The sequence below is a fragment of the Rhinolophus sinicus genome, linkage group LG16 (genome assembly GCF_036562045.2).
Source record: "Rhinolophus sinicus isolate RSC01 linkage group LG16, ASM3656204v1, whole genome shotgun sequence".
NCBI lineage: Eukaryota > Metazoa > Chordata > Mammalia > Chiroptera > Rhinolophidae > Rhinolophus > Rhinolophus sinicus.
In genome coordinates, this window is record NC_133765.1 from 18319252 (window position 1) to 18343705 (window position 24454).

Genomic DNA, 24454 nt, shown 5'->3' on the forward strand with positions numbered 1-24454 from the left:
TTCAGGACATCAAGGCAGCCACGACAGCACAACTAAAGACACTCACGAAAGAGGACTTCCAAAACTACTTCAGAAAGAGGCAAGAATGATGGCATAAATGTGTTCCAAGCGAGAAGGAGTATTTTGAGGGGGATTAATGTCAATGTGTCTTTCACTGTAATAATTTTTTTTAATTTAAGCATTCATTGTATTTTTTATCACACTTTGTAAATGATAAAAATATTGAATTTTCTAAAGACAAAAGTAAACATAACAAAATTTCAGGAATGCAGCTGAGGCAATAATTTGTGAAATTTTATACCTTTAAAAGCTGAACATTGGAAAGAAAGTTCTAGAATAAATAATCTAAGCTTCCACCATATGAACCTAAAAAAAGAAGAGTATATTAAACTCCTAGTAAGTAGAAAGAAAGAAAGAAAGAAAATAGATCTGAGCAGAATATCAATAAAATAGAAAATAGGCAAACAATGGAGAATGTCAATGAATCCAAATTTTGGCTGTTTGAACAGGGCAATACAATCAATAATGCTTTAGGTAGAGTGACCAAGAAAAAAAAAAAGAGAGAGAAGACAGAAATTACCCAAATCAGGAATAAAAGAAAAACTTCATTATAGACTTTCCAGATGTTGAAAGGATTATAGGGATTGTAATAACATTTAATCTTAACTTTTTAGATGACTTCTGTAACTGGACTAACTCCTAGAAAGACTTAAGTATCAAAATTGACTCATGAAGAAATAGAAAATCTGAATAGACCCATGACAAGACAAGACATTGAATTAGCAATTAAGTATCTTCCTGCTTAGGAAAGCCCTGTCCCAAATGGCTTCACTGGTAAATTCTATTAAATATTTAGGGAAGAAATAATACCAATCCTAAATAAAGTCTTTCAGCATATGGAGGCGAAGGGAACATTTTCTAACTCATTCTCTCTGGTCATTGTGACTCTGAGACCAAACCCAGACAAAGACATGACACAAAAGGAAAAAAAACTAGGCTAATGTCTCCCATGAGTGTGGACACAAAACCCTCAATTAATGTATGAAGCAGGACCGTCACGCAGGAGCTTTCCCCATACCTGTGAGCCCATGAGGACTTCCATTCCCTCATCCTCTTTCCACTGATATCCTCACCGTCTTACTATTCACCTTGATTTACCATGTGTGCCTGATTTTACCCTCAGCCTTGACACTGGGACCTACATCTTGGAGGCTGAGGTGGCAGAGGTGGGAGGGGTGAAGGGCATTTCTGTAGCTGCCTGGTCTATGCCCTATGGATTTCCTATGAGCTTCTTTGGGGAGCAGAGGGGGGAGTTGAAAACATACTGAGTTTGCACTTAGACTTTTGTGGTCGTAAAATTTCAAGTGGGTTTCTTGTAGGCTGCATTTGACAAAGTCTGGCTATAAAATTCAATCGGACAATAGCTACCTTTTAAATGTGGTATTTAACCATTTACAATGAACGTGATTAGTAATATAGTTCTGTTAAAAATACCGTCTTTATCAATTTGCGTTTTTTGTTTGTGTGTGTCCCGTCTGTTCATTATTCAACTTTCCCTTTTTCTGTCTCCTTTTAAATTACTGAATATACTTTTATATTTTCTTATTATCTCCTTTGTTGGCTTATTTGCTATAACTGTTGTTTAAAAGGGTGTATTTTAATGGTTGGCATAGAGTATACAAGACATATCCAATTTAGCAAAGTCTACCTTCTAGTGATATTGTATCATTTCACATATAGCATGGGAACATTATGACGTGTTCTTTTTCCTCCCAAACTTTCGTGCTAACATTGTCATATATTTGCTTTAAGATACATTATAAACCACGGCATATATTGTTATTTGTTTTTTGTGTTAAGCAGTGCGATATTTTATAAAATTTAATACGTTGAAAAGATTCTATATTTATCCACACAGTGGCCATATCTGATGCGTTTCGTTTCTTTGTGTGAGTTCCCGTTTCTATCTCGTTCATTTTCCTCCTGACTGACCGAGGAGTTTCCTTTGTTCCTTCTTGTACTGAGGTTCTGATGGTGATCAATTCTGTAAGTTTTCGTATTTCTGAGAAAGTTTTATTTTGCCTTCCTCGTTGACATACATTCTCTGGGTACAGTTCAAAGTTGACAGATTTTTTGTTTGTCGTTGGTATTCTAAAGACACTGCTCCATTCTCTTCCTGGTTGTGTTTCTTCCATTGAAAACTTTACTCTGATCACGCTGGCTCTTCTCTGTACAGAACGTCCTTTCTCTAGGCTGCTGTTATGATTGTCTCTTCATCGCTGGTTTTAAGGACTTTGATTATGATATGTATTGATGGTTCCTTTATATTTTCTGTGCTTGGGGTTTGTTGAGCTTCTTGGATATGTGGGTTCTGAAGTTTCACCAAAACTACAGTATTTTTGGCCAATATTTCTTCAAATATTTTTTGCCAACTACCCCCAAAACTTTTTGCTTCAAAGCCTGAAATTGCATGTATATTTGGGTTGTTGAAGTTGTCCGATCACACAGTGATGCTTCTGTTCATTTTTTGTCAAAGTCTTTTCTTTCTCTGTGGTTTCATTTATTTCTATAGTGAAGTGTCATCAATTCACTATTTTTTTTTCCACTGCAGTGCTTAATATTCTGTCAATCTCAAGTGGAATTTTCATCTCAGACACTGTACTTTTCTTTTTTAAAAGTTTGACTTGGGTGTTTTTTTTGTTGTTTTTTTAATGTCTTCCTAGTCTGCAATTAACATAGTCAATCATTCCTTTACCTTCACAATAAAGTGGAATATAGTTATAATAACTTATTTTGCTTTCTGGCTGACACATTCAATCACCTGTGAGATTTCATGGTCAGTTTGGATTGATTTTTTTTTATTATTATGGGTCATATTTTCCTGCTTCCTTCCAGGAAATTTTGACAGGATTCAGGCCTTGTGAGTATTTCCTTGTTTACTGCATAATGTTTGTATTTCTATACATATTTTTGTCTTCTACATTGTTCTACATTCAGTGAAGTGAATGGAAACTTGCTGCTGCGCTTTCTTAGGTGGGACCCGAGCAGCATTCAGTCTCGGGCTGGTTTCCCCGCGAGTGAAGCAAAGCTCTTCTGACGAGTCAACCTGATGCCTTGATTAGGAGCTTTCCCACTCTGACCGCGGGACAAGCACGGCTTCTGATTGGTGTGTGAGCTCTGCACATGCCCTCCAGTGTCTCTGGGTGGTTCCTCTTTGACCTCAGGGAGTTTGCTCCTAGGCTGTGGTCCTCAGGACTCATGGATGACTATTTGCAGTTCCCTGGAAGCAAACGGGGAGGGAGAATTGCCTGCACTGGGGTTTTGGGGTGATATTCCTGGAAGTCAGTTTAGGAGACAAGATTGGTGACATACAATGTGGTAATAATTGATGACTCAGCTGGGAGACCCTGCAAGGTCATCCTGAACTGAGGCAGGGACTTGGCATCTAGGCCTCAGGTGGTTCTTAGACTTGAGCCCACTCTCAGAGGGGGCATGACCTTGGGGGAGGCAGTCCTCTACAATGACAGCACTTCCCAGTGAGGGCTCAGCTGTGAGCTGCCAGGGTCTCCAGCGGCGGTAGGAGGGTGGTTTAATTGTGAGGAGGGGACAGTGGTGGATTGCACGGTGTTCAATGCACTGGTTGGCTCTGTGCAGAGTCCCAGGCTGCCATGGATCCTGGGGCTTCATGAGCTCAGATGAGCTGGATGGTTCTAAGGTTTATTCCAGGATGGGACCAATGAGTGTCCCAGTCACCATCAAATTGATATCCAGGGTCAGTTACCACTGGATGTATGTCTCCCTCTGTGTTTCCTTCTACTCACGCCCTTGGTCCCCAACTCACACCGAGGCTCAGACAACTCCAGGACAGCGTGGTCTTGCCAGCCCTGAATCCACTGCTGATTCAGCCTCTGCAGAGCTCCCTGAGGGCTGGAAGAGAGGGCAGCTTGGGGATCTCAGATCTGGAGATTGGGGTCAGACCCGCTCATGACTTTGTCACCAGTCCTCCGAGGGCTGAAGGACAGTGTAACACAGATGGGGAAGAAAGTTTGTGTCTCACTTCCCCATCTGCCTGTGTCACTGTGAGCATTACCACTGCTATCCCATGACTGACAGTAATAGTCAGCCTCGTCCTCGGCCCGGGCCCCGCTGATGGTCAGGGTGGCCGTCTTCCCTGAGCTGGAGCCAGAGAATCGGTCAGGGATCCCTGAGGGCCGGTTGCTATCAGCATAGATGACCAGCACAGGGGCCTGTCCCGGCTTCTGCTGGTACCAGTGCACAGCATATCCCTCCTCGATAGCATCTCCAGAGCAGGTGATCCTGGCTGTCTGTCCCAGGGTCACTGACACCGAGGGTGGCTGGGTCAGTTCATTGGAAACCACGGAGACTGCAAAGAGAAGAGGAGAGGTTCTTGAAAATGAAGGACCCATACCCATGAGGCCCCCTTTAAGCTGCGTCTGGGCTGAGCTTAGGCTTTGGGGCAGGCCTGCTCAGTGTCCTGTGGGGGTTGAGACTGCAGGAAGGGCCTGGGGTCCACACCTGTACAGAAAGTGAGGAGGGGGAGCAGGAGAGACGTCCAGGCCATGGTGGTGATGCCCTAGAACCGTGCTTCCTGAGACCTCACAGCACGGCTGGGCTCCCCCAGGGTCTCTTATTCCCTTCAGTCCTTTGGGGCTGTGATCATTTGGTGTTTATGCAAATGTCCTCCTCATCTGAGGCTCCAAATGGAGGAGCTAAAGAGATCATTCTTTCCACATGATGGGGCAGGACAGGTGACTGAGGAGGAAGGAAAGAGCGCCCAGCTTCTTCTAAGCTGCTTCTCAGGTCATAAAATCAGCCACGGACTCTAAGTTCCATAATCACAGTCACCTTTCTGGGGTCTGACCACACATGACCGCTGTCCCAGACCCTCCTGCGCTGTGGTCTGTCCTGGGCTGGCCCAGTGGGGCTGCGGGCCTTCTAGGAACCTGCCCATGGGGCTGGGCTGGGCCCTCTGAGACACAAGTGACAACACCTGGTTCAGCAGATGGTGGTCCATACAATCTGTCCTCTTCCTCCTCCTCCTTCACATCCCTCTGTGTCCCCCCACATTGTCCCCCCATCGTCGACATTTCATTAGAGCACAGTTCTGTGTTAGGATGTTTGTTCACTGTTTCGTGTATGATGGTTTCTTTGTTAAATATCCATTTGCTTTAGAAGATTCACACCAAGTCCTCATCTCATTTTATACCTGGTGTTTGTCTACTTTCTCTGACACCCCGCATCAACAATAGACTACCAAGTGGCTTATCAACTTGTGGATCCTTTAAAAAAATTTCATCAGTGTTTCAAGTAAGCTTGTTATAAGGACCTTGAGAACCCCAGCTTTAGACTCCATGTTCTCTGGGAGGGTCTCTACAGGGTCATGGTCTCTGCATAGGCTGTGAGCGCCGGGGACCAGATAGGCAGTGGTCCCTCCACTGAGGCAGATCCTGTCACCGAACAAGGACAGCCCAGTGTCAGCGCTGTGACCTGAGGAGTAAGAATCCACTTCACTCTGAGAGAGTCTCCGTAAGGGTCTGTGATGCCCCATCCAGGGTCCAGGGGCTCCGAGTGCTTCTTCCCACCCCCTGAGATGACCCCGGGCAAAGGTGCTGCAGCCTCCAGGTCAGAATGTACTTGGAGGTGGGAGAGAGAGGCAGAGGGTGAGGTCAGGGTGTCTCTGGACGTGCCCAGGACAGAGTGTCAGCTCCCTGGGATCCCTCCTGGACAATGAGGGACCCACATTTCAGGTGAAGCACTCGCTGTGCCTGGGTCCTGCCAGTGTCCAGGGGTGACACTGAGTCTGACACAACATGGTCTTTGGGTCTCAAGGGGATGGGATTGACTTCCTGAAATCCAGTCCCTGCACTGACCCCTGGACACTGCTGACCCCGCAGCTGGTGTCCCTCTGAGTCTCTAACTGGGCAGCCCCAGCCTCTGTCCTGGCTGCCCCTGGCTGCAGCTCTGCTGCCCCCTGCTGGTGGAGAACTCAGACCAGGCGCTTCCCTCCTGCAGGTCACCTAAGAGGGTGCGACCCCCTGCCCTGTCTAGCCCAGCACAGAGAAGTCACATAGGAGGTGCAAGGAGGCAGGGAGGTGCAGTTCTGGTGACCTTGTCTCAGGGTTAAAATGCCCTAGCTGGTAATTTGTCGTGTGAGAAGAATGGAGGATGCAGGATAAACTCTGTTCTTTTGCAAAGTGTCAAGTTCTGTAGAAACCCATGTGACACCCTATAGAGACCCAGTCTTCCTATATATTTAATAACCCAAACTACCTTTCCTTTTACCCCAATAAGGGCTGTTGGGTCCCAAGATCTTTCTGGCACTGAAACTCAGTTGTGCATTTAAATGGTCATTATTACCATCCCGGTAGCATTATTTTACCTTCATCTCACACGTCCTAGAGTGTGTAAGGGGAGGATGTGTACACTGGCTTCGTCTGCCTTTTGATGAGACTGGGAGTTTCCTGCTGACATAGATCTGGGTGCCCATTCCCACCACGGAGAAGTCAGAATCTGGAATCTGCTGATTCCCTCTCCTGAGTTCTGGAGAGGACGGACAGGAGATTCAAGACCTGAGCCTCAACTGAGTTCCTACGGAGTCTCTCTTTAATTAGAAAGACCTTTTCATTTCCCCTGTATCATTTGATTAAAAAAAAAAAAAGAGTTTCTAAAATTAAGTATAAAATTCCCCGTTTCATAGCAGACAAAGTTGAGAGCTATAGAGACTAAATCCCCAAGAAAAAAGAAAAAAGAGGAGGCAATTTCAGGAGTGGAGCCCAGGGGTTCTGGGTTCCGATCTTGGCTCCTTGGGGCAGAGCTTCCAGAGGGCAGGTAGGGAGTGTGAGGGCCAGGTTAGGTGGTAGGGCTTGTGTCCTCTGGACTAAGATTTAATATGTATGCAAGGACCTTAGTTTAGATTATCATGTATTATTTGAAAATAGATACCAGATTTTCTGACAGATATTTTGGCCAAATTTGATATGGAAAAAAAGCAAAATCTCTATCTCAATCAGCCGAACTAATGGGGGCACATCGCTGTCATCCACGTCTGCTTTTGTGGCATTGCCAGCTGGGGTTTGAACGCGGCCTTTCTCTTCCTAGTGAGTACTGGGAAATCACAGGAAGCCTTCTGTTAGGATCAGAAAGCAATTGGACTCATGATTTGAGCAGTTTTTTCTCTCAAAGGACAAGTAGAAAATTCTACAATCAGATTTGTGCAGTTCAATTTCTATATCTCTGAGGAAGGGAAGGAGTGAGGGAGAAGACAGAAAGAAACAGCAAGAGGCAGAGAGAGATTATGAATAAGAATTTTGTAAAACACTACTATACCCACAATAGCAGAATACAAGTTTTTTCAAGTACATATGGAAAATTCTCCAGAATTGACCATATTCTAGCCATTAAACAAGGGTCACTAAATTGAAAAAGATTGGAACCATACAAAGTATGACCACAATAGAATTAAATTTAAAATTGATAACCTGATGAAAAGTGCAAACTAACAAATTATTTGGAAATTAAAGCATACATTTCTAAGTAAGCCATGAGTCAAAGAATTCACAACACATGAGGGGTGATCTAATAATATGGTGAATGTTTAAATTAAAAAAAAAATTATTACAGTAAAAAACACATTGCCATTAATCCCCCTCAAAATGCTCCCCCTCGCTTCGAACACACTTGTCCCATCACTCTTGCCACTTTCTGAAGCAGTTCTGGAAGTCCTCTTTCATGAGTGTCTTTACTTCATCCTCCATCATGACAGCGCTTCATGGCACACATTGCTTCTGATATGGCAATTTCTGTCAAATAAAAACATTATGAAGTGCCCTCACCTACCTTATTCACCAGACCTTGCACTATGTGACTTCTGACTCTTCCCCAAACTCAAAATGATCATGAAAGGTAAACATTTTGAATCAATTCAGGACATCGAGGCAGCCACGACAGCACAACTAAAGACACTCACGAAAGAGGACTTCCAAAACTACTTCAGAGAGAGGCAAGAATGATGGCATAATTGTGTTCCAAGCGAGAAGGAGTATTTTGAGAGGGATTAATGGCAATGTGTCTTTTACTGTAATAATTTTTTTTAAATTTAAACATTCATTGTATTTTTTTTATCACACTTTGTAAATGAGAAAAAATACTGAATTTTCTAAAGACGAAAGTAAACCCAAAACATAACAAAATTTCAGGACTGCAGCTGAGGCAGTGATTTGTGAAAATTTATACCTTTTAAAGCTGAACATTGGCAAGAAAGTTCTAGAATAAATAATCTAAGCTTCCACCATATGAACCTAAAAAAAGATGAGTATATCAGACTCCTAGTAAGTAGAAAGAAAGAAAGAAAATAGATCTGAGCAGAAGATCAATAAAATAGAAAATAGGAAAACAATGGAGAACATCAATGAATCCAAATTTTGGCTGTTTGAACAGGGCAATACAATCAATAATGCTTTAGGTAGAGTGACCAAGAAAAAAAAAGAGAGAGAAGACAGAAATTACCCAAATCAGGAATAAAAGAAAAACTTCATTATAGACTTTCCAGATGTTGAAAGGATTATAGGGATTGTAATAACATTTAATCTTAACTTTTTAGATGCCTTCTGTAACTTGGACTAACTCCTAGAAAGACTTAAGTATCAAAATTGACTCATGAAGAAATAGAAAATCTGAATAGACCCATGACAAGGCAAGACATTGAATTAGCAATTAAGTATCTTCCTGCTTAGGAAAGCCCTGTCCCAAATGGCTTCACTGGTAAATTCTATTAAATATTTAGGGAAGAAATAATACCAATCCTAAATAAAGTCTTTCAGCATATGGAGGCGAAGGGAACATTTTCTAACTCATTCTCTCTGGTCATTGTGACTCTGAGACCAAACCCAGACAAAGACATGACACAAAAGGGAAAAAAAAAACTAGGCTAATGTCTCCCATGAGTGTGGACACAAACCCTCAATTAACGTATGAAGCAGGACCGTCACACAGGAGCTTTCCCCACACCTGTGAGCCCATGAGGACTTCCATTCCCTCATCCTCTTTCCACTGATATCCTCACCGTCTTACTATTCACCTTGATTTACCATGTGTGCCTGATTTTACCCTCAGCCTTGACACTGGGACCTACATCTTGGAGGCTGAGGTGGCAGAGGTGGGAGGGGTGAAGGGCATTTCTGTAGCTGCATGGTCTATGCCCTATGGATTTCCTATGAGCTTCTTTGGGGAGCAGATGGGGGAGTTGAAAACGTACTGAGTTTGCACTTAGACTTTTGTGGTCGTAAAATTTCAAGTGGGTTTCTTGTAGGCTGCATTTGACAAAGTCTGGCTATAAAATTCAATCGGACAATAGCTACCCTTTAAATGTGATATTTAACCATTTACAATGAACGTGATTAGTAATATAGTTCTGTTAAAAATACCGTCTTTATCAATTTGCGTTTTTTGTTTGTGTGTGTCCCGTCTGTTCATTGTTCAACTTTCCCTTTTTCTGTCTCCTTTTAGATTACGGAATATACTTTTATATTTTCTTATTATCTCCTTTGTTGGCTTATTTGCTATAACTGTTGTTTAAAAGGGTGTATTTTAATGGTTGGCATAGAGTATACAAGACATATCCAATTTAGCAAAGTCTACCTTCTAGTGATATTGTATCATTTCACATATAGCATGGGAACATTATGACGTGTTCTTCTTCCTCCCAAACTTTCGTGCTAACATTGTCATATATTTGCTTTAAGATACATTATAAACCACGGCATATATTGTTATTTGTTTTTTGTGTTAAGCAGTGCGATATTTTATAAAATTTAATACATTGAAAAGAGTCTATATTCATCCACACAGTGGCCATATCTGATGCGTTTCATTTCTTTGTGTGAGTTTCCATTTCTATCTCGTTCATTTTCCTCCTGACTGACCAAGGAGTTTCCTTTGTTCCTTCTTGTACTGAGGTTCTGATGGTGATCAATTCTGTAAGTTTTCATATTTCTGAGAAAGTTTTATTTTGCCTTCCTCTTTGACATACATTCTCCAGGTACAGTTCAAAGTTGACAGATTTTTGTTTGTTTGCCGTTGGTATTCTAAAGACACTGCTCCATTCTCTTCCTGGTTGTGTTTCTTCCATTGAAAACTTTACTCTGATCACGCTGGCTCTTCTCTGTACAGAACGTCCTTTCTCTAGGCTGCTGTTATGATTGTCTCTTCATCGCTGGTTTTAAGGACTTTGATTATGATATGTGTTGATGGTTCCTTTATATTTTCTGTGCTTGGGGTTTGTTGAGCTTCTTGGATATGTGGGTTCTGAAGTTTCACCAAAACTACAGTATTTTTGGCCAATATTTCTTCAAATATTTTTTACCAACTACCCCCAACACTTTTTGCTTCAAAGCCTGAAATTGCATGTATATTTGGGTTGTTGAAGTTGTCCGATCACACACTGATGCTTCTGTTCATTTTTTGTCAAAGTCTTTTCTTTCTCTGTGGTTTCATTTATTTCTATAGTGAAGTGTCATCAATTCGCTATTTCTTTTTCCACTGCAGTGCTTAATATTCTGTCAATCTCAAGTGGAATTTTAATCTCAGACACTGTACTTTTCTTTTTTAAAAGTTTGACTTGGGTGTTGTTGTTTTTTTAATGTCTTCCTAGTCTGCAATTAACATAGTCAATCATTCCTTTACCTTCACAATAAAGTGGAATATAGTTATAATAACTTATTTTGCTTTCTTGCTGAAAATTCAATCACCTGTGATATTTCATGGTCAGTTTGGATTGATTGGTTTTTTGATTATTATGGGTCATATTTTCTTGCTTCCTTCCAGGAAATTTTGACAGGATTCAGGCCTTGTGAATATTTCCTTGTTTACTGCATAATGTTTGTATTTCTATACATATTTTTGTCTTCTACATTGTTCTACATTCAGTAAAGTGAATGGAAACTTGCTGATACACTTTCTTAGGTGGGACCCGAGCAGCATCAGTCTCAGGCTGATTTCCCCGCGAGTGAAGCAAAGCTCTTCTGACGAGTCAACCTGATGCCTTGATTAGGAGCTTTCCCTCTCTGACCAAGGGACAAGCACGGCTTCTGATTGGTGTGTGAGCTCTGCACATGCCCTCCAGTGTCTCTGGGTGGTTCCTCTTTGACCTCAGGGAGTTTGCTCCTAGGCTGTGGTCCTCAGAACACATGAATGAATATTTGAAGTTCCCTGGAAGCACACTGGGAGAGGGAGAATTGCCTGCACTGGGGTTTTGCAGTGATACTTCTGGAAGTAAATGTGGGAGACAAGATTGGTGACATACAATGTGGTAACAATTGATGACTCAGCTGGGAGGCCCTGAAAGGTCATCCTGAACTGAGGCAAGGTCTTGGCATCTAGGCCTCACGTGGTTCTTAGACCTGAGCCACACTCTCAGAGGGGGCATGACCTTGGGGAAGGCAGTCCTCTACAATGACAGCACTTCCCAGTGAAGGCACAGCTGTGAGCTGCCAGGGTCCCCAGCAGTGGTAGGAGGGTGGTTTAATTGTGAGGAGGGGACAGTGGGGGATTGCACGGTGTTCAATGCACTGGTTGGCTCTGTGCAGAGTCCCAGGCTGCCATGGATCCTGGGGCTTCATGAGCTCAGATGAGCTGGATGGTTCTAAGGTTTACTCCAGGATGGGACCAATGAGTGTCCCAGTCACCATCAAATTGATATCCAGGGTCAGTTACCACTGGATGTATGTCTCCCTCTGTGTTTCCTTCTACTCACGCCCTCGGTCCCCAACTCACACCCAGGCTCAGACAACACCAGGACAGTGTGGTCCTGCCAGCCCTGAATCCACTCCTGATTCAGCCTCTGCAGAGCTCCCTGGGGGCTGGAAGAGGGGGCAGCCTGGGGATCTCAGATCTGGAGAACTGGGCCAGACCCACTCATGGCTTTGTCACTAGTTCTCCTGGGGCTGAAAGACAGTGTGACACACACTAGGAAGGGAGTTATTGTCTCACTTCCCCGTCTGCCTGTGTCACTGTGAGCATTACCACTGCTGTCCCATGACTGACAGTAATAGTCAGCCTCGTCCTCGGCCTGGGCCCCGCTGATGGTCAGGGTGGCCGTCTTCCCTGAGCTGGAGCCAGAGAATCGGTCAGGGATCCCTGAGGGCCGCTCGCTATCCTTATAAATGACTCTCACAGGGGCCTGGCCTGGCTTCTGCTGGAACCATTGAGTATATTTTTTATCCAGTAAATCTCCAGTGCAGCTGATGCTGGCCGTCTGTCCTGGGGCCACTGACAAAGAAGGCGACTGGGTCAGCTCATAGGAGGCCACAGGGCCTGTAGGAGAGAAGAAGAGAGGAAGCTTGAGGATTAAGACCCTCCCAGTAGGTCCCATTCTCAGGCTGTGCCTGGTCTGTGCTCAGAGTTTGGGGCAGGTCCCGCTCAGGGTCCTGTGGGAGCTGAGAGGCAGACAGGGTTGGGGGCAGCACCTGTGCAGAGAGTGAGGAGGGGGAGCAGGAGAAGAGTCCAGGCCATGGTGGAGATGCTATAGATCCTGCCTCTGAGCCCACAGCTGGAGAAGTGGTCTCTGGGCAACTCTTATTCTCAAGAAACAGTGTGTGTGGGGGGAGTCTTCATGCAAATTTACTTCCTTCCTTTTGTGGCTTGTTGAGTGTCTCCCACTGAGCAGAGAAAAGCTGGGCTTCTGGAGTATTTAAATTTGGGCCCTCATTCCCAGGCCTATACCCAGGTTCCCCAGAGCTCTCTGTGGGGTTGAGAGAGACTCCTGACCCAGCACCTGCACACTCAGCTCAAGCTGAGCCCCGGGCCGACTCCCTGGGCTTGGGGAGACCCCCCCAGTCATCCTGCCTACTTATGAGGTCATTCATAGGGGTGGTGGTGGGAAGTGCTTGTAGGGACAGTGGTCATGCTGGTGTGCCAGAGGCCAGAGGCCAGATTCCATGATCGGACACAGTGAAACTGGTGATGGAACTCTCAGGTAAGGTTTTTTCTCTTTGTTTCTTTGTTTCAGGTTAGAAAAAAAGAAAAGAAATGCGAGAGTTTTGGGGATCTAGAGTTAGGCAAAAAATCTGGACGACACCATATACATGATTCATAAAAAGAAAGGTCAATATATCAAAATTATTATTTTGTTTTGCAAAACTGTCTAAAGAGATAAAAAACAAATAACAGATAGAAAATATTTGCAAACTAAATATCCAGTTAACAAATATTGTATAGAGCATAAAAAGAGTGCTCTGCTAAGCAAAATAAGTCACAGAAAAAGCAGAGAACCATATGATTTCACTGATATGTGGTTTATAAACCAAAAACAACTAAAGAACAAGACAAATAAGAAACAAAAACTCATAGACACAGACAGCAGTTTAGTGGTTACCAGAGGGTAAGGGGGGTGGGGGGTGGGAGATGAGGGTAAGGGGGATCGAATATATGGTGATGGAAGGAGAACTGACTCTGGGTGGTGAACACACAATGGGATTTATAGATGATGTAATACAGAATTGTACACCTGAAATCTATGTAACTTTACTAACAATTGTCACCCCAATAAACTTTAATTTAAAAAAAAAAGAACTCTGTAAACAATAAAAGGAAAACAAAAATAATACATTGAGAAAATGGTCAAGGGTCAAGATATGTCATAAAAGAGGATAGAGAGATGGCAACAAGCACATGGAATGATGTTTGTCATAGCCATTAGGGAAATGCAAATTAAAATAACAAAGAGATATTTCCATGCACCTGTCAGAATGGCTAAAGTAAAAAAATGTGACGACCCCCAATGCTGGCAAAGCTGTGAAGAAATGGGACCACTCATCCCCTGATGGGAATGTGAAATGGTGCAGACACTCTGGAAGGAGTTTGGCAGCTTCTTAAAAACCTAAACTTGCAATTAGCACACAACTCAGCAATTGTGCTCTTGAGCATTTATTTCAGAGAAGAGACAACTTATGTTTCAGAGAAACTATACACAAGTGTCCATGGCACCCTTGTACATCATGTCCCAAAGTGAGAACAATCCAGATGCCCCTCTATGGTGGATGATCAGACTTTTGTCCACTCGGACCATGGATACTACTCAGCAATGAAAAGGAGGGAACTCTTAGTGCAACAAAAAGTTTGAGAAATCTGCAGGGAATTAGGTGAAGTGAAAAGCGACAATCCCAAAAGCTATATAGCACACCGTTCTATTTTTTGTTTCAATAGGTCTATTCTAAAAACACAAAATTGTAGAAATGGAGAATGAATTAGTGGTGCCAAGGATTAGTTAGGTGCAGGGGACAAAACTTCAGAGGGAGGAGGTGGGTGCTGTTACCAAAGGACAGCACGAGGGACCCTTGTGGTGATGGAAGTGTTGTGTGTCTTGACTGGTGTGGTGGATCCTTCCTACACGTGGGATAAAATCACATCGAACTAACTACACACACACATTATATGAAGAGGAAAAAATTAAGGAGTTGATGAAAAAGGAATAAAAAACATAAAACAGAGATATACTGAAGAATTAAATAGATCACTGGTAACAGAAAAATCCAGAGGGTGGGGGAGAGAGAGAGAAAGAGAGAGAGAGAGAGAGAGAGAGAGGCAGAGAGAGCCTGAGGGGAAAGGACACCTCCCTGTCACACTCTCAGCCACATCAGCTCCATCTCGCCGCATGAGCAGGTCCTGTGACCTGTTTTAGTTTCTTCTTCTGGGGACTCCCAAGGCCACAGGGTACACAGAGCATTCATTTTTCTTTTTTCAACACCTATATTGAGTAAAATTGATATCACACAAAAACGTTTTCTTTACATTTTTACTTTTTGGTCTCAGAATCACCTGGCATCTATGAAGCCAGAGCCACAGATATGGAACACACAATGAAAGGGATACTTCACACTGCTCATTAGTCACTGTCACAGGACAGAGGTGGCAGTGGTCTCTTAGTGAGACCCTGACCCTCTTGTAAACTTGACCATAAGAAATGGCCTCTCATGGACTCTTTGCCCCTCTCTGACCTGGGATGTTTGGTGGCAGCTCCTTCCCTGGCTGGTCACCATCTAAGCACAGCAGGGGACGATCTGTATCTGTTCCCTTTCCACTCACTGTCATCACTTTTACAGAATGTCCCTCCGTCTGTCCATCCGAGGCCACTGCTGACTAACTTCCATGTTATTAGCACCACAGGCCCTGGTGGCCATGGATGAGGTGTGGTCCACACTGGGGTTTGGATTTAATTCTCTACCGATTCTTTTTCTAGCAGCATAAGTGCTGGAGGAGACTTCTCGCTAGTGGGACCCGCAGGAGACTTGCTTGGGACAACTTCACTACAATCCTTGTAGAGAACAACCCTTTACTGGAGTGAGGAGGATGGAGACGGCCCTGTGTCCCTGTGACTCCAGCCAGCCTCAGTGACAGAGATCACTGCAGGACTGAGCCCTGAGTCCATGTCTCAGTCTGTTCCCTTGCACCCTCTCTATTCCCTCCCCGGATACCAGCAGCTCCTGCCCTCCTGCCCCCTTGGGAGTCACTCAGACCATGGGCAGCTCCTGGACTTTCATCTCAGAGTCAGTCACTGGGGATGAGCCTTCAAATCCCCGTCGACCCTGCTCAGTTCAGTGTCCTCGAACCAGTGTTATTATGGATAACATGGCTCGTCCATGCTGACTCGAAGAGGTGAGTGTGTCCTTTTTTTCCTGAAAAGCTACAGAGAAAATCAACACATCCAATAAACTTGCTCTCCACAAATGTATTTGAGGCGGATCACCCACAGGGCTGAGACTTAGGGGTGGGGGAAGCGATATGTTTTCCACCTCAGTGTCCTCCATCCCCCATGCCCTAAGACTGTCCCAGTGGACTTGGTCCTGACCTGTCTTTAGAAACGTCCTGTGGGCACATGTGAAGCCATCCAGTCACCACAAGCTGAGAATCCCTCATGGCTGGAGAAGCCCAGGCCATGCTCCATGTCGGTCCTGCTGCAGACCTCCTAACAAGCCCCGCTTTCCCACAGGACCCAGCTCTGCCCACACCACAGGATCAAGGCTCTCCATCCTGCCTCCTCTGAGGACCTCCCTTGGAACCTCAGTCCTGCGTCACTCATGGGGCACCTGATCAAGACACTCGCTGCTATGACTCCCCAGAGGCCTGAGATCATCTTTCCTCCATGAGCACAACCCCACGGTGGGAGGCACACAGCCTGACGGCTGCTGGAGATGTGGTCATATCAGCCCCATCACACTCTCAAGACCACATTCCTGCCTTGGCTGGTCTGGTCTCTCCTAGCGTTGTCCCGAAAGGCCCGAGTTGGAGGAAACAGAATGTTTGTTGTGTTGTCAAAATGGCCTAAATTACAACCCATGTCTGCCTCTCCCTAGTACTGTCTCACGGAGGAGGTGAAGGATGATGGGAGAAAAGTGAAATCTCAGCACCTGGGGGACAGACAGAGAGCAGCTCGCCCTGCGTCCCCGTGGGGAAAAGGGGACGGAGGGAGGGAGGTTTTTGTCTCACTTCCCCTTTGTCTATCACTGTGGCTTACCCGTACTGGCCATCAAGTGTATAGCCTACACCACAGTAATACTCAGCCTCGTCCTCAGACTGGAGGTTGGAGATGGTTAAGTAGCGCTCAGCCCCAGAGCTGGAACCCGAGAAGCGATCGGGGATCCCATCGGCCTTGCTGTGGCTCCTGTCACTCTTAACTTTCATCACACACTGAGGGGCCTTCCCTGGCTGCTGCTGAAACCAGCGAATGGTGTAGGTGCTGTGCTCACTGCTCAGGGTGCAGGTGAGCTTGGCCGAGGCTCCCAGGGAGGCAGATGCAGATGGGGGCTGGGTCAGCACAGGCTGAGCACAGAGACCTGGAAACGCAAAATACAATAGAGATGCTGAATGCACCCTGACTGGACAGATGCCCCTCCGGACTGTGCTTGGAGGGAAATATTGGGTAGCGGGACCCCTGAATGCCCTGGGACGCTCTGATCTGTGGAGAAAACCAGGGGCAGGAGGCAGAAGGAAACCCAGGCCATGGTGGGGAGGGTCTTCCAGGAGCTCTGTCCTGAGGCTGCGCAGCTGGGACTGGCCTCTCCAAGCTCCTGTCTCATTCTCTCTCCTTGAAGCTCAGAAAGGGAGGAGCATGAATGCAAATCTATTTTCTATTCCCCAAGTGTCTGTTTGAGCTCTTATCTGAGCCCTGAGCCAAGGGTCTCCTGTTGATAATTTCCTGCGGTCAGAAGGGCCAGGTGTGGGTTTCAGAGTGGAGAGTTGATTGTACCCAGTAGAAGTGTCTTCAAAGGAACATCAGTCACGCCCTTTGCACTGAGCATGGCCCAGGGGAATAGGACTTATTTGGGTCCCCAAACCAGGACCCACAGTGCCCCCTGGTGCCCCCAGGGTAAATGTCATCATACATGTATGATTAGTTCACAGAGTGACTTTTGAGTCCTTAATAGATGCAGACCTTTGATGAATTTTTTACCAGCTCCCCCTCACCCGACAGCATAATAACCCAGCATCATCCTTCTGCTAAAGGTACAGCCCCTCCTCCAGTCTAACAAGGAGGGAGTTGTCATTCTGAGAAAAATGTTTTCCCCAAAGTCCCCCAGACAGTGATGATGAGTCAAGATTCCCATGCAGGAGACTGACCAGCTTTCCTTTGCGCCCCCTCCCGGCTCTGCCCCTCACCATGACCCACACCTCCTCCTCCACATGTCCCAGACCTCTTGGACTTCTCATGTCACAACCCTGTCTTCTATATTCAGCTGCTCTGTCCTTCCTGAGTCTGTTCTGAGGAGTCTCAGATCTTCATGGTGTTGGAATTTGCATTACCCAGTGAAACACGGGACTGTCTGTGAACAGAGGTGGGGACACTCAATCTGCTCCCCCCCCATGGCCAACAACACAGGATTACATGTCAGCATGACATTGGGAATCAGGTAACTAACTGGGCTCCTCGCGTCAGGCTAGGGTACTGACAGGTCAGAATTCCTTTTCTAACATGGTCAAGGCTATTGTGTTTGGACAACTGTCCGAATAGGAAGAGAAATCTTAATAAATTTTAATAAACGTGATTGGCAAGATACATTTTTACCTATATCTCAAACAAATGTATTTATTTTCAAACCTAGTGCAATTGAGGATGACGTAACCTAGCTGGAGACGTTGTATGTAGAAATGACGTGTGAAGCACTGTAGGGATACCTGTGTAGAGACAGAAGGACCCCATGGCTCACCCCTCAGAGTTTGGTCTAAAAGAGACAATTGAAGATAAGAGGAGGCCACCTGCCTCCCACTACTGTTCCCAGCTAAGCAGGTGACACATGGCTTTCTCTGCCCTTCCCACCTGATGTTTCCACTCCACACACTTCACACCTCAGAGTCTCCCCATGGAACCCCACTGTCCACTCCTGCAGGCCTGTTCTCACACCTGTGCTCTGGGTCATGACAACATGGGAGGTAACCTGTTAGTGCCGTCCTGGGAGAATTGACCTTCATAAATACGATCTGTGCTTGTGAATTAGGTCAATATGTGCCTTTGTGGGCAATAACCAGTCTTCCAACTCAATAAAGTATTCCTTACGATCCCCCTTCCCTCTAGATCTCTGCACAAAATACAACTTTATGACTTGCGTGAGGTTTATGGAAATAATTTTTTCACTGAAAGGTATTCTGTACCAATATTTATTTTAAAATTCACACAAACAATTGTCATTTATTACACTGACTAATAATAAAAATGTGTTTGATGGCTCAGAATCATCTTTAAAATTGTAGTTGTATTTAATATCTAGTCTTTGATAAGGAAAGAGTGTAGCGTGGATGAAAAACAGGGCGTTCTATGGAAAGTAACCTCATAGGGTGATCTGGTCATAAATTCCTACCTGGGCAGGTCATGGTGCGTAGTTATGCCCCAGGCATATGACTTCTTTAGTAAAAGGCTTACCTTTGCCTCATGCAAGCCCTGTCCATTACGTTTGTGCATCTAGGTTAACACACCTTTGAAATAAACTGTAACCATCCTCAAGAAAGTACATAATCTTATTAACTATCCTTAATCCAATGCCTGCCTTGTTTCTCCCATCTCTGTGTAATCCCTCTTTAATTTCAAATGCATAAAAGAAGCTACAAAACTGTTATTCTTGGGAGCATTGAGATCTTGCTCCCCAGCATATGTCATCAGTTTGGCTCAAATAAAGTCTTATAAAAATTATCTACAGGTTTGGACAGTTCTTATGTTGACAGTGGAAGCATGTTATAAGAATTCCCAGGGAGGCCGGATGGCTCAGTTGGTTAGAGCATGGGCCCTGAACGACAGGGTTGGCGGTTCGATTCCCACATGGGCCAGTGAGCTTCACCCTCCACAACTAGATTGAAGGACAACTACTTGGAGCTGATGGGCCTTGGGAGAAACACTCTGTTCCCCAATATTCCCCAATAAAATTTAAAAAAAGAAAAAGAATTCCCTTATTTCTAGGAGCAACCATTCTTCCCTAGTGAGACCTCTGGGTGAGGCCTCTGGGTAGTGGGACCCTCCGTCGCCCCCTAGTGGCTGAGTATATACTGCAGGGACAGTTTCCTGGAGGAAACCTAATCCACCTATCCTGCTCTGTCCCAATATGGTGGCTAAAAGCCACATGCAGCTGTTGAGAATGACATGTGGGTTGTCCCAGTAAAGACATGCTGTACTTCTTAAATACACACCAGGTTTGAAAGACAGTATAAAAATAATGTAAACTATATCAATATTATTGTATTCTATTTCTATTAAAGTAGTATTTTTCAACTAAGTTAAATTATATAATAGAAACTAATCACCTGTTTCATCTAATCTCTTAAATGCAGCTACTGGAAAATTTTTAATTACACATGTGGTTCGAATTTTATTTCTATTGGATAAGACTACACTGCAAAGTCACCATACCGTAAGTCACTTGCTTTTGAGAAAAGAGAAAGAAGTTTCTGGCACCTTAAGGAGAGACCAAGTCTTAGCTTTGAAAGCACAATGAGAGACCACAGGATGGTGATGAAGCCCAGGGACCCTGGGATCAAAGACCTCGGCTTGCTGCTGGGTCCACCACTTTCTAGTTCTGACCTCAGACAAGATGTTCATCCCTCTGTGCCTCAGCTTCCCCATCTGTAAAAGGGGGTGATGATGAGAATGCCTGTTGAAGAGTATTTGCGATTAAACAATTTAATAAATATGAAGCACTGCAACTGGTGCTGGTACGTAGTAAGCCCACGTGAATGTTTATTCTTCCTCCTTCTATTAATATCCTTAGTCCTTTTCCTTATACTTAATATAAAGCAAAGGCATCCGAGTAGTGGGAGGAAGAAAGATACAGAAATATAGAAAGTCTTGGTTTGGGGACATTTGACATTGGCAATGTTTCCTGGCAACACCAACCCTCCCGCAAGAAGCTGCTTCCTTGAATACCATGCAAGTCAGTCCATTATCAACTGTCCTCCACTCTCTCTGTGATAATCGGAAGAGGGAACAGATCTGAAAAGCTGGATAGAGAAGCCCCCATCCCACAATGGGGTGGACAACAGTAGCTAGAGGCAGGATCTCAAGGTGATGCCCCAGCTCTCTCCCAGCCTGGACTCTGAGCCATCTGGACGTCATCTATACCTGTTTCTCTCAAGAAAGTCAAATACACGTCTGAGCACGCAGACCACAGCCAGGGACAGAGACTTTGTTCCCAAGTGGCCTCATGAGCTGATGACCTCAAGGGCTCACTTTGCTGAGTGATGAGAGACAGGAAGGGACCTCATTTCTTCAGTCTTGAATCTGGAAGGTGTTGCATTCCAGGGGATAACAGTCAAGTCTAGAATCTCTGGAAGGCTTTGGTTTCACTTCCTTATTACATAGGAACAGTGGGAAAGAGCCCCATCCCTTTCCCTGCATAGAAATAGCAATACTAATCAGCCTCGTGGCTGGGCTGAGCTGAGACATGTTCAAAGAAGCTGACTTGTCAGACTTGGGTCCTTAGATACAATCTGAAGTATCTAAGGTTTGATTGTTGACCCCATGTCCACATGCTGTTCCTTCTGGGATCATGATGGGGCGTGGCCACATGTGGACCTGTGGCCAAAGGCTTTGGTAGCAGGAGACATTATTATAACCCTCAATGTCACTGCTGCTTCAGCACAGGAGATGTGATCATGTTTGGGAGATACTAAGAGGCCAAGGGGGCAGAGTAAAGACAGATAGGATCCCCAACCCTAACAGGAAGGACAGGTGTGGACAGGGGTGATTGCAGGGCCAAGGCCCCACACACCCTGAATGGGAGGGAGAGTAGGTCTCTTGTGCTTCACAGACAGTGCCTTCCTGTGGTGACTCTCACCTGAGCTGTGAGTAGAAGGTGAGCAGGAGTGAAGCCAGTCCCAGTGTGGTCCTCGGAGGACCAGTAGCACAGGCTCCCCAGGAGCCATCAGACATGCAGGGTCCTGGACCCATCCTGACCTGCTGCTGTGGCAGCTGCATCTTAGGAGACACCTGGAGCACTTGTGTGCTCACTGAGTTTCCAGAAGCTCTGGTCCAGGTCACCATGGAGCCTCTCACTTCCTCCTGCTTGTGCCCCCAAGCCCTTCTTAGGCCACTCGGGTCTTGGTGATTAACTGTTCTGCCCTCATCAACTGAGCTTGATTCAGGTACTAGGCCCAGCAATGATGTGGAGGATATTTTTAAGAAGAGACATTTCACAAGCCCCCTGGGTGTGTGTGGGGATGCCCAGATAGAAATAGATGTTCGTGACATTTTCTGGTTCTCAGCTCCAGTTGATATGGACTTTCCTACTTTCTGCACCTTACGCTCTCTCTGTCTTGCAGCCTCTGCCTGTGTTTCTCTCTGACTGAAACCTTTCCCATGACCCTACTCCTCGCCCAGAGAGTGCCTAAATCCCAGTCATTCTTTCAGTTCTGTGTATGTATCACTTATCTAGGAAGTGGTCTCTGACCACCAGAACATTCAGAAACACAGAATTACAATCCTTTTTTATTTATCATTAAGCGTCCTCACAGTTGGGTGTGGGACATCCAGAGTCCACATGAAGTAAAACCCCCATCACAACTCTGCACCTCCATTCTTACCTTTATTATGTTCTAACAGGATTAGATAAGCAGTAAGAAGCAATGTCTGTTTGTATTAAAACATTTTAAGTGACTATTGAGATAACCATGCGGACTTGTCCTTTCATTATTAATGTGGTATTTTATTATGAATATGGTATTTAACATTAATTGATTTCCAGATGATAAAAGAACCTTGCATTCCTAGGACAAATACCACTTGGTCATGGTATTTAATATTTCTTATATGTTATTAGAATCAGTTTTCTAGTATTTTGTTGCTGTTTTTGTTTCTATATTCATAAAAATGATTGATCTGTAGTTTTCTTGTGATGTCTTTGTCTGGATGGGGTATCAGGGTAATATTGACTTCATAGAATGAGTTCCTAAGTGTTCTCCCTTCTGTTTTCTTAGAGAATGTTTGAATAATTGGTATTATTTCATCTTTAAGCATTTGGTAGAATTTATCAGTGAAGCCATTGGTGCCTGGACCTTTCTTCATGGGATGTTTTTTATGACTAATTTAATCCCTTTACTTGTTATAAATTTAATCAGATTTTGTATTTACTCTTGAATTAGTTTCAGTAGTTTGTATCACACTATCTTTTTTTTTTAAATGCACTTGTTCATAGTATTCTCTTTTAGTACTTTTTATTTAATGTTAGTCGTAATGAGCCCTCTTTCATTTTTTATTTCATAATTTGTCCTCTTTTTTTTTTCAGTCGATCTACCTAAAGGTTTGTTAATTTTGTTGATGTTTTTAAAGAACCAAAGTTTGGGTTTGGTGATTTTTCCTAAAGTTTTTCTTCTCCTTATTTGTTAATTTCCACTCTAATCTTTATCAGTTTCTTCCTTCTGCTTGTTTCAGGTTCAGTTTGCTTTTATTGTTTTTCAGTATCTTAAGATGCAAAGTTAGGTTTTGAATTGAATATAATATTTATATATAATATTTATTTAATTAATATTTAAATAATTATTTATAAAATTTATCTACATGCATTTAGAGTTCTATTTTTTTTCACTAAGCACTGTTTTAAGCAGAGTCCCATAAGTTCTGACATGTTGTGTCTTCATTCTCATTCATGCCAAATTACTTTCTAATTTCCTTTTGATTCCTTTATTGACCTGTTGGCCATTTAGGGTAAATTTTTTAAATTTCCACATATTTATAAATTTTTCAGTTTTCTGTTATTAAATTGTACTTAAATACCATGGGTTTGGAGAACATACTTTACATATTTCCATCTTTCTAAATGTATTAATCCATACGTTATGGTCTATAATATGATCTTTCCTGAAGAATGTTCCTTGTACATTTGAGAAGAATATGTATTCTGATGTTGTTGGATATTCTATAGATGTCTGTTATGTGCAGTTGTCCTATACTCTTGTTCGTGTCTCCTCTTGTTAATCTTAGGTATATATATATGTATTACTGAGTGTAGCATATGAAGTCTCTAAGTATTATTTTAAATATTATTATTTATTTTTACTCCCTTTAATTCTCTGTTTGCATCATGTGTGTTGGGACTCTGTTGTTAAGTGCATGTATGTTTAAAATTTTTATGTTTTCATATCTTTTCTATAGTTTGACACTTTAATCATTACAAAATGTTCCTCCTCATCTCTAGTAAAAGTTATTTTGTTTTAGTCTTATGATCGCTGTTTGCATGATACATCTTTTTCATCCTTTTACTTTCGACCTATTTATAGATATGAATCTAAGTGTGTTTTCTCTAAACAGTGTATAGTTATATATTTGTGATCCAGTTTGATAATCTCTATCTCTTTCCACACATTAACGTTGTTATTAGCTATAGTTGAATTTACATCTACCATTTTACTTTTGATTTCTATATCTCATGGATTTTATGATCTTCAGTTTCTCCTTTACTCCTTTCTTTTGCATTAAGTGAATATTTTCCAATTTATCATTTCAACTTTTTTTTTCAATTGTGGAATATTGAGGAACAGTGTGTTTCCCCAGGGCCCATCAGCTCCACGTCGTTGTCCTTCACCCTAGTTGTGGAGGGCGCAGCTCAGCTCCAAGTCCAGTTGCCATTTTCAATCTTTGTAGCAGGGGCCACAGCCCACCATCCCATGTGGGAATTGAACCGGCAACCTTGTTGTTAAGAGCTTGCGCTCTAACCAACTGAGCCATCCGGCCGCCCTCATTTCAACTTTTTAATGATTGTTTTCACTGTAATTTTTAGTCATTTTCTTAGTAGTTACTTTAGGGCTTACCTTATGTACCTTAACATAATAGAATGTATTTCAGATTTATATAAAATTAATTATAGTGAGACACAGAAACATAACTCTTATATACTTTTTTCTAACTTCCTCTTAAGATGTTACCATTGCCATAGATATTACATCGATATGTGCTACAAACCCAATA

At 43.6% G+C, this 24454-nt stretch overlaps 1 long non-coding RNA gene and 5 gene segments (V, D, J or C); 1 reads left to right on the forward strand and 5 right to left on the reverse strand.

Moving 5' to 3' along the window:
* The window catches only part of LOC109439166 (immunoglobulin lambda-1 light chain), a 316010-nt gene that overhangs the window by 126374 nt on the left and 165182 nt on the right, over positions 1 to 24454 (reverse strand).
* LOC109439815 (putative non-functional immunoglobulin lambda variable 1-50) overlaps positions 1 to 24454 on the reverse strand; it is a 370373-nt gene that overhangs the window by 117595 nt on the left and 228324 nt on the right.
* The window catches only part of LOC141569198 (immunoglobulin lambda variable 2-18-like), a 135130-nt gene that overhangs the window by 89071 nt on the left and 21605 nt on the right, over positions 1 to 24454 (reverse strand).
* Positions 1 to 24454, reverse strand: part of LOC109439163 (immunoglobulin lambda variable 2-18) — a 123598-nt gene that overhangs the window by 83513 nt on the left and 15631 nt on the right.
* LOC109439744 (immunoglobulin lambda variable 3-10) lies at positions 3954 to 4643 on the reverse strand. The segment is given in 2 exon segments: positions 3954 to 4384; positions 4537 to 4643. Coding segments are annotated over 2 exon segments (477 nt in total).
* Positions 12065 to 19195, forward strand: LOC141569201 (uncharacterized). The gene is made up of 3 exons (XR_012492663.1): positions 12065 to 12991; positions 15254 to 15669; positions 16004 to 19195. It is a non-coding gene; the product is annotated as an uncharacterized LOC141569201 (long non-coding RNA).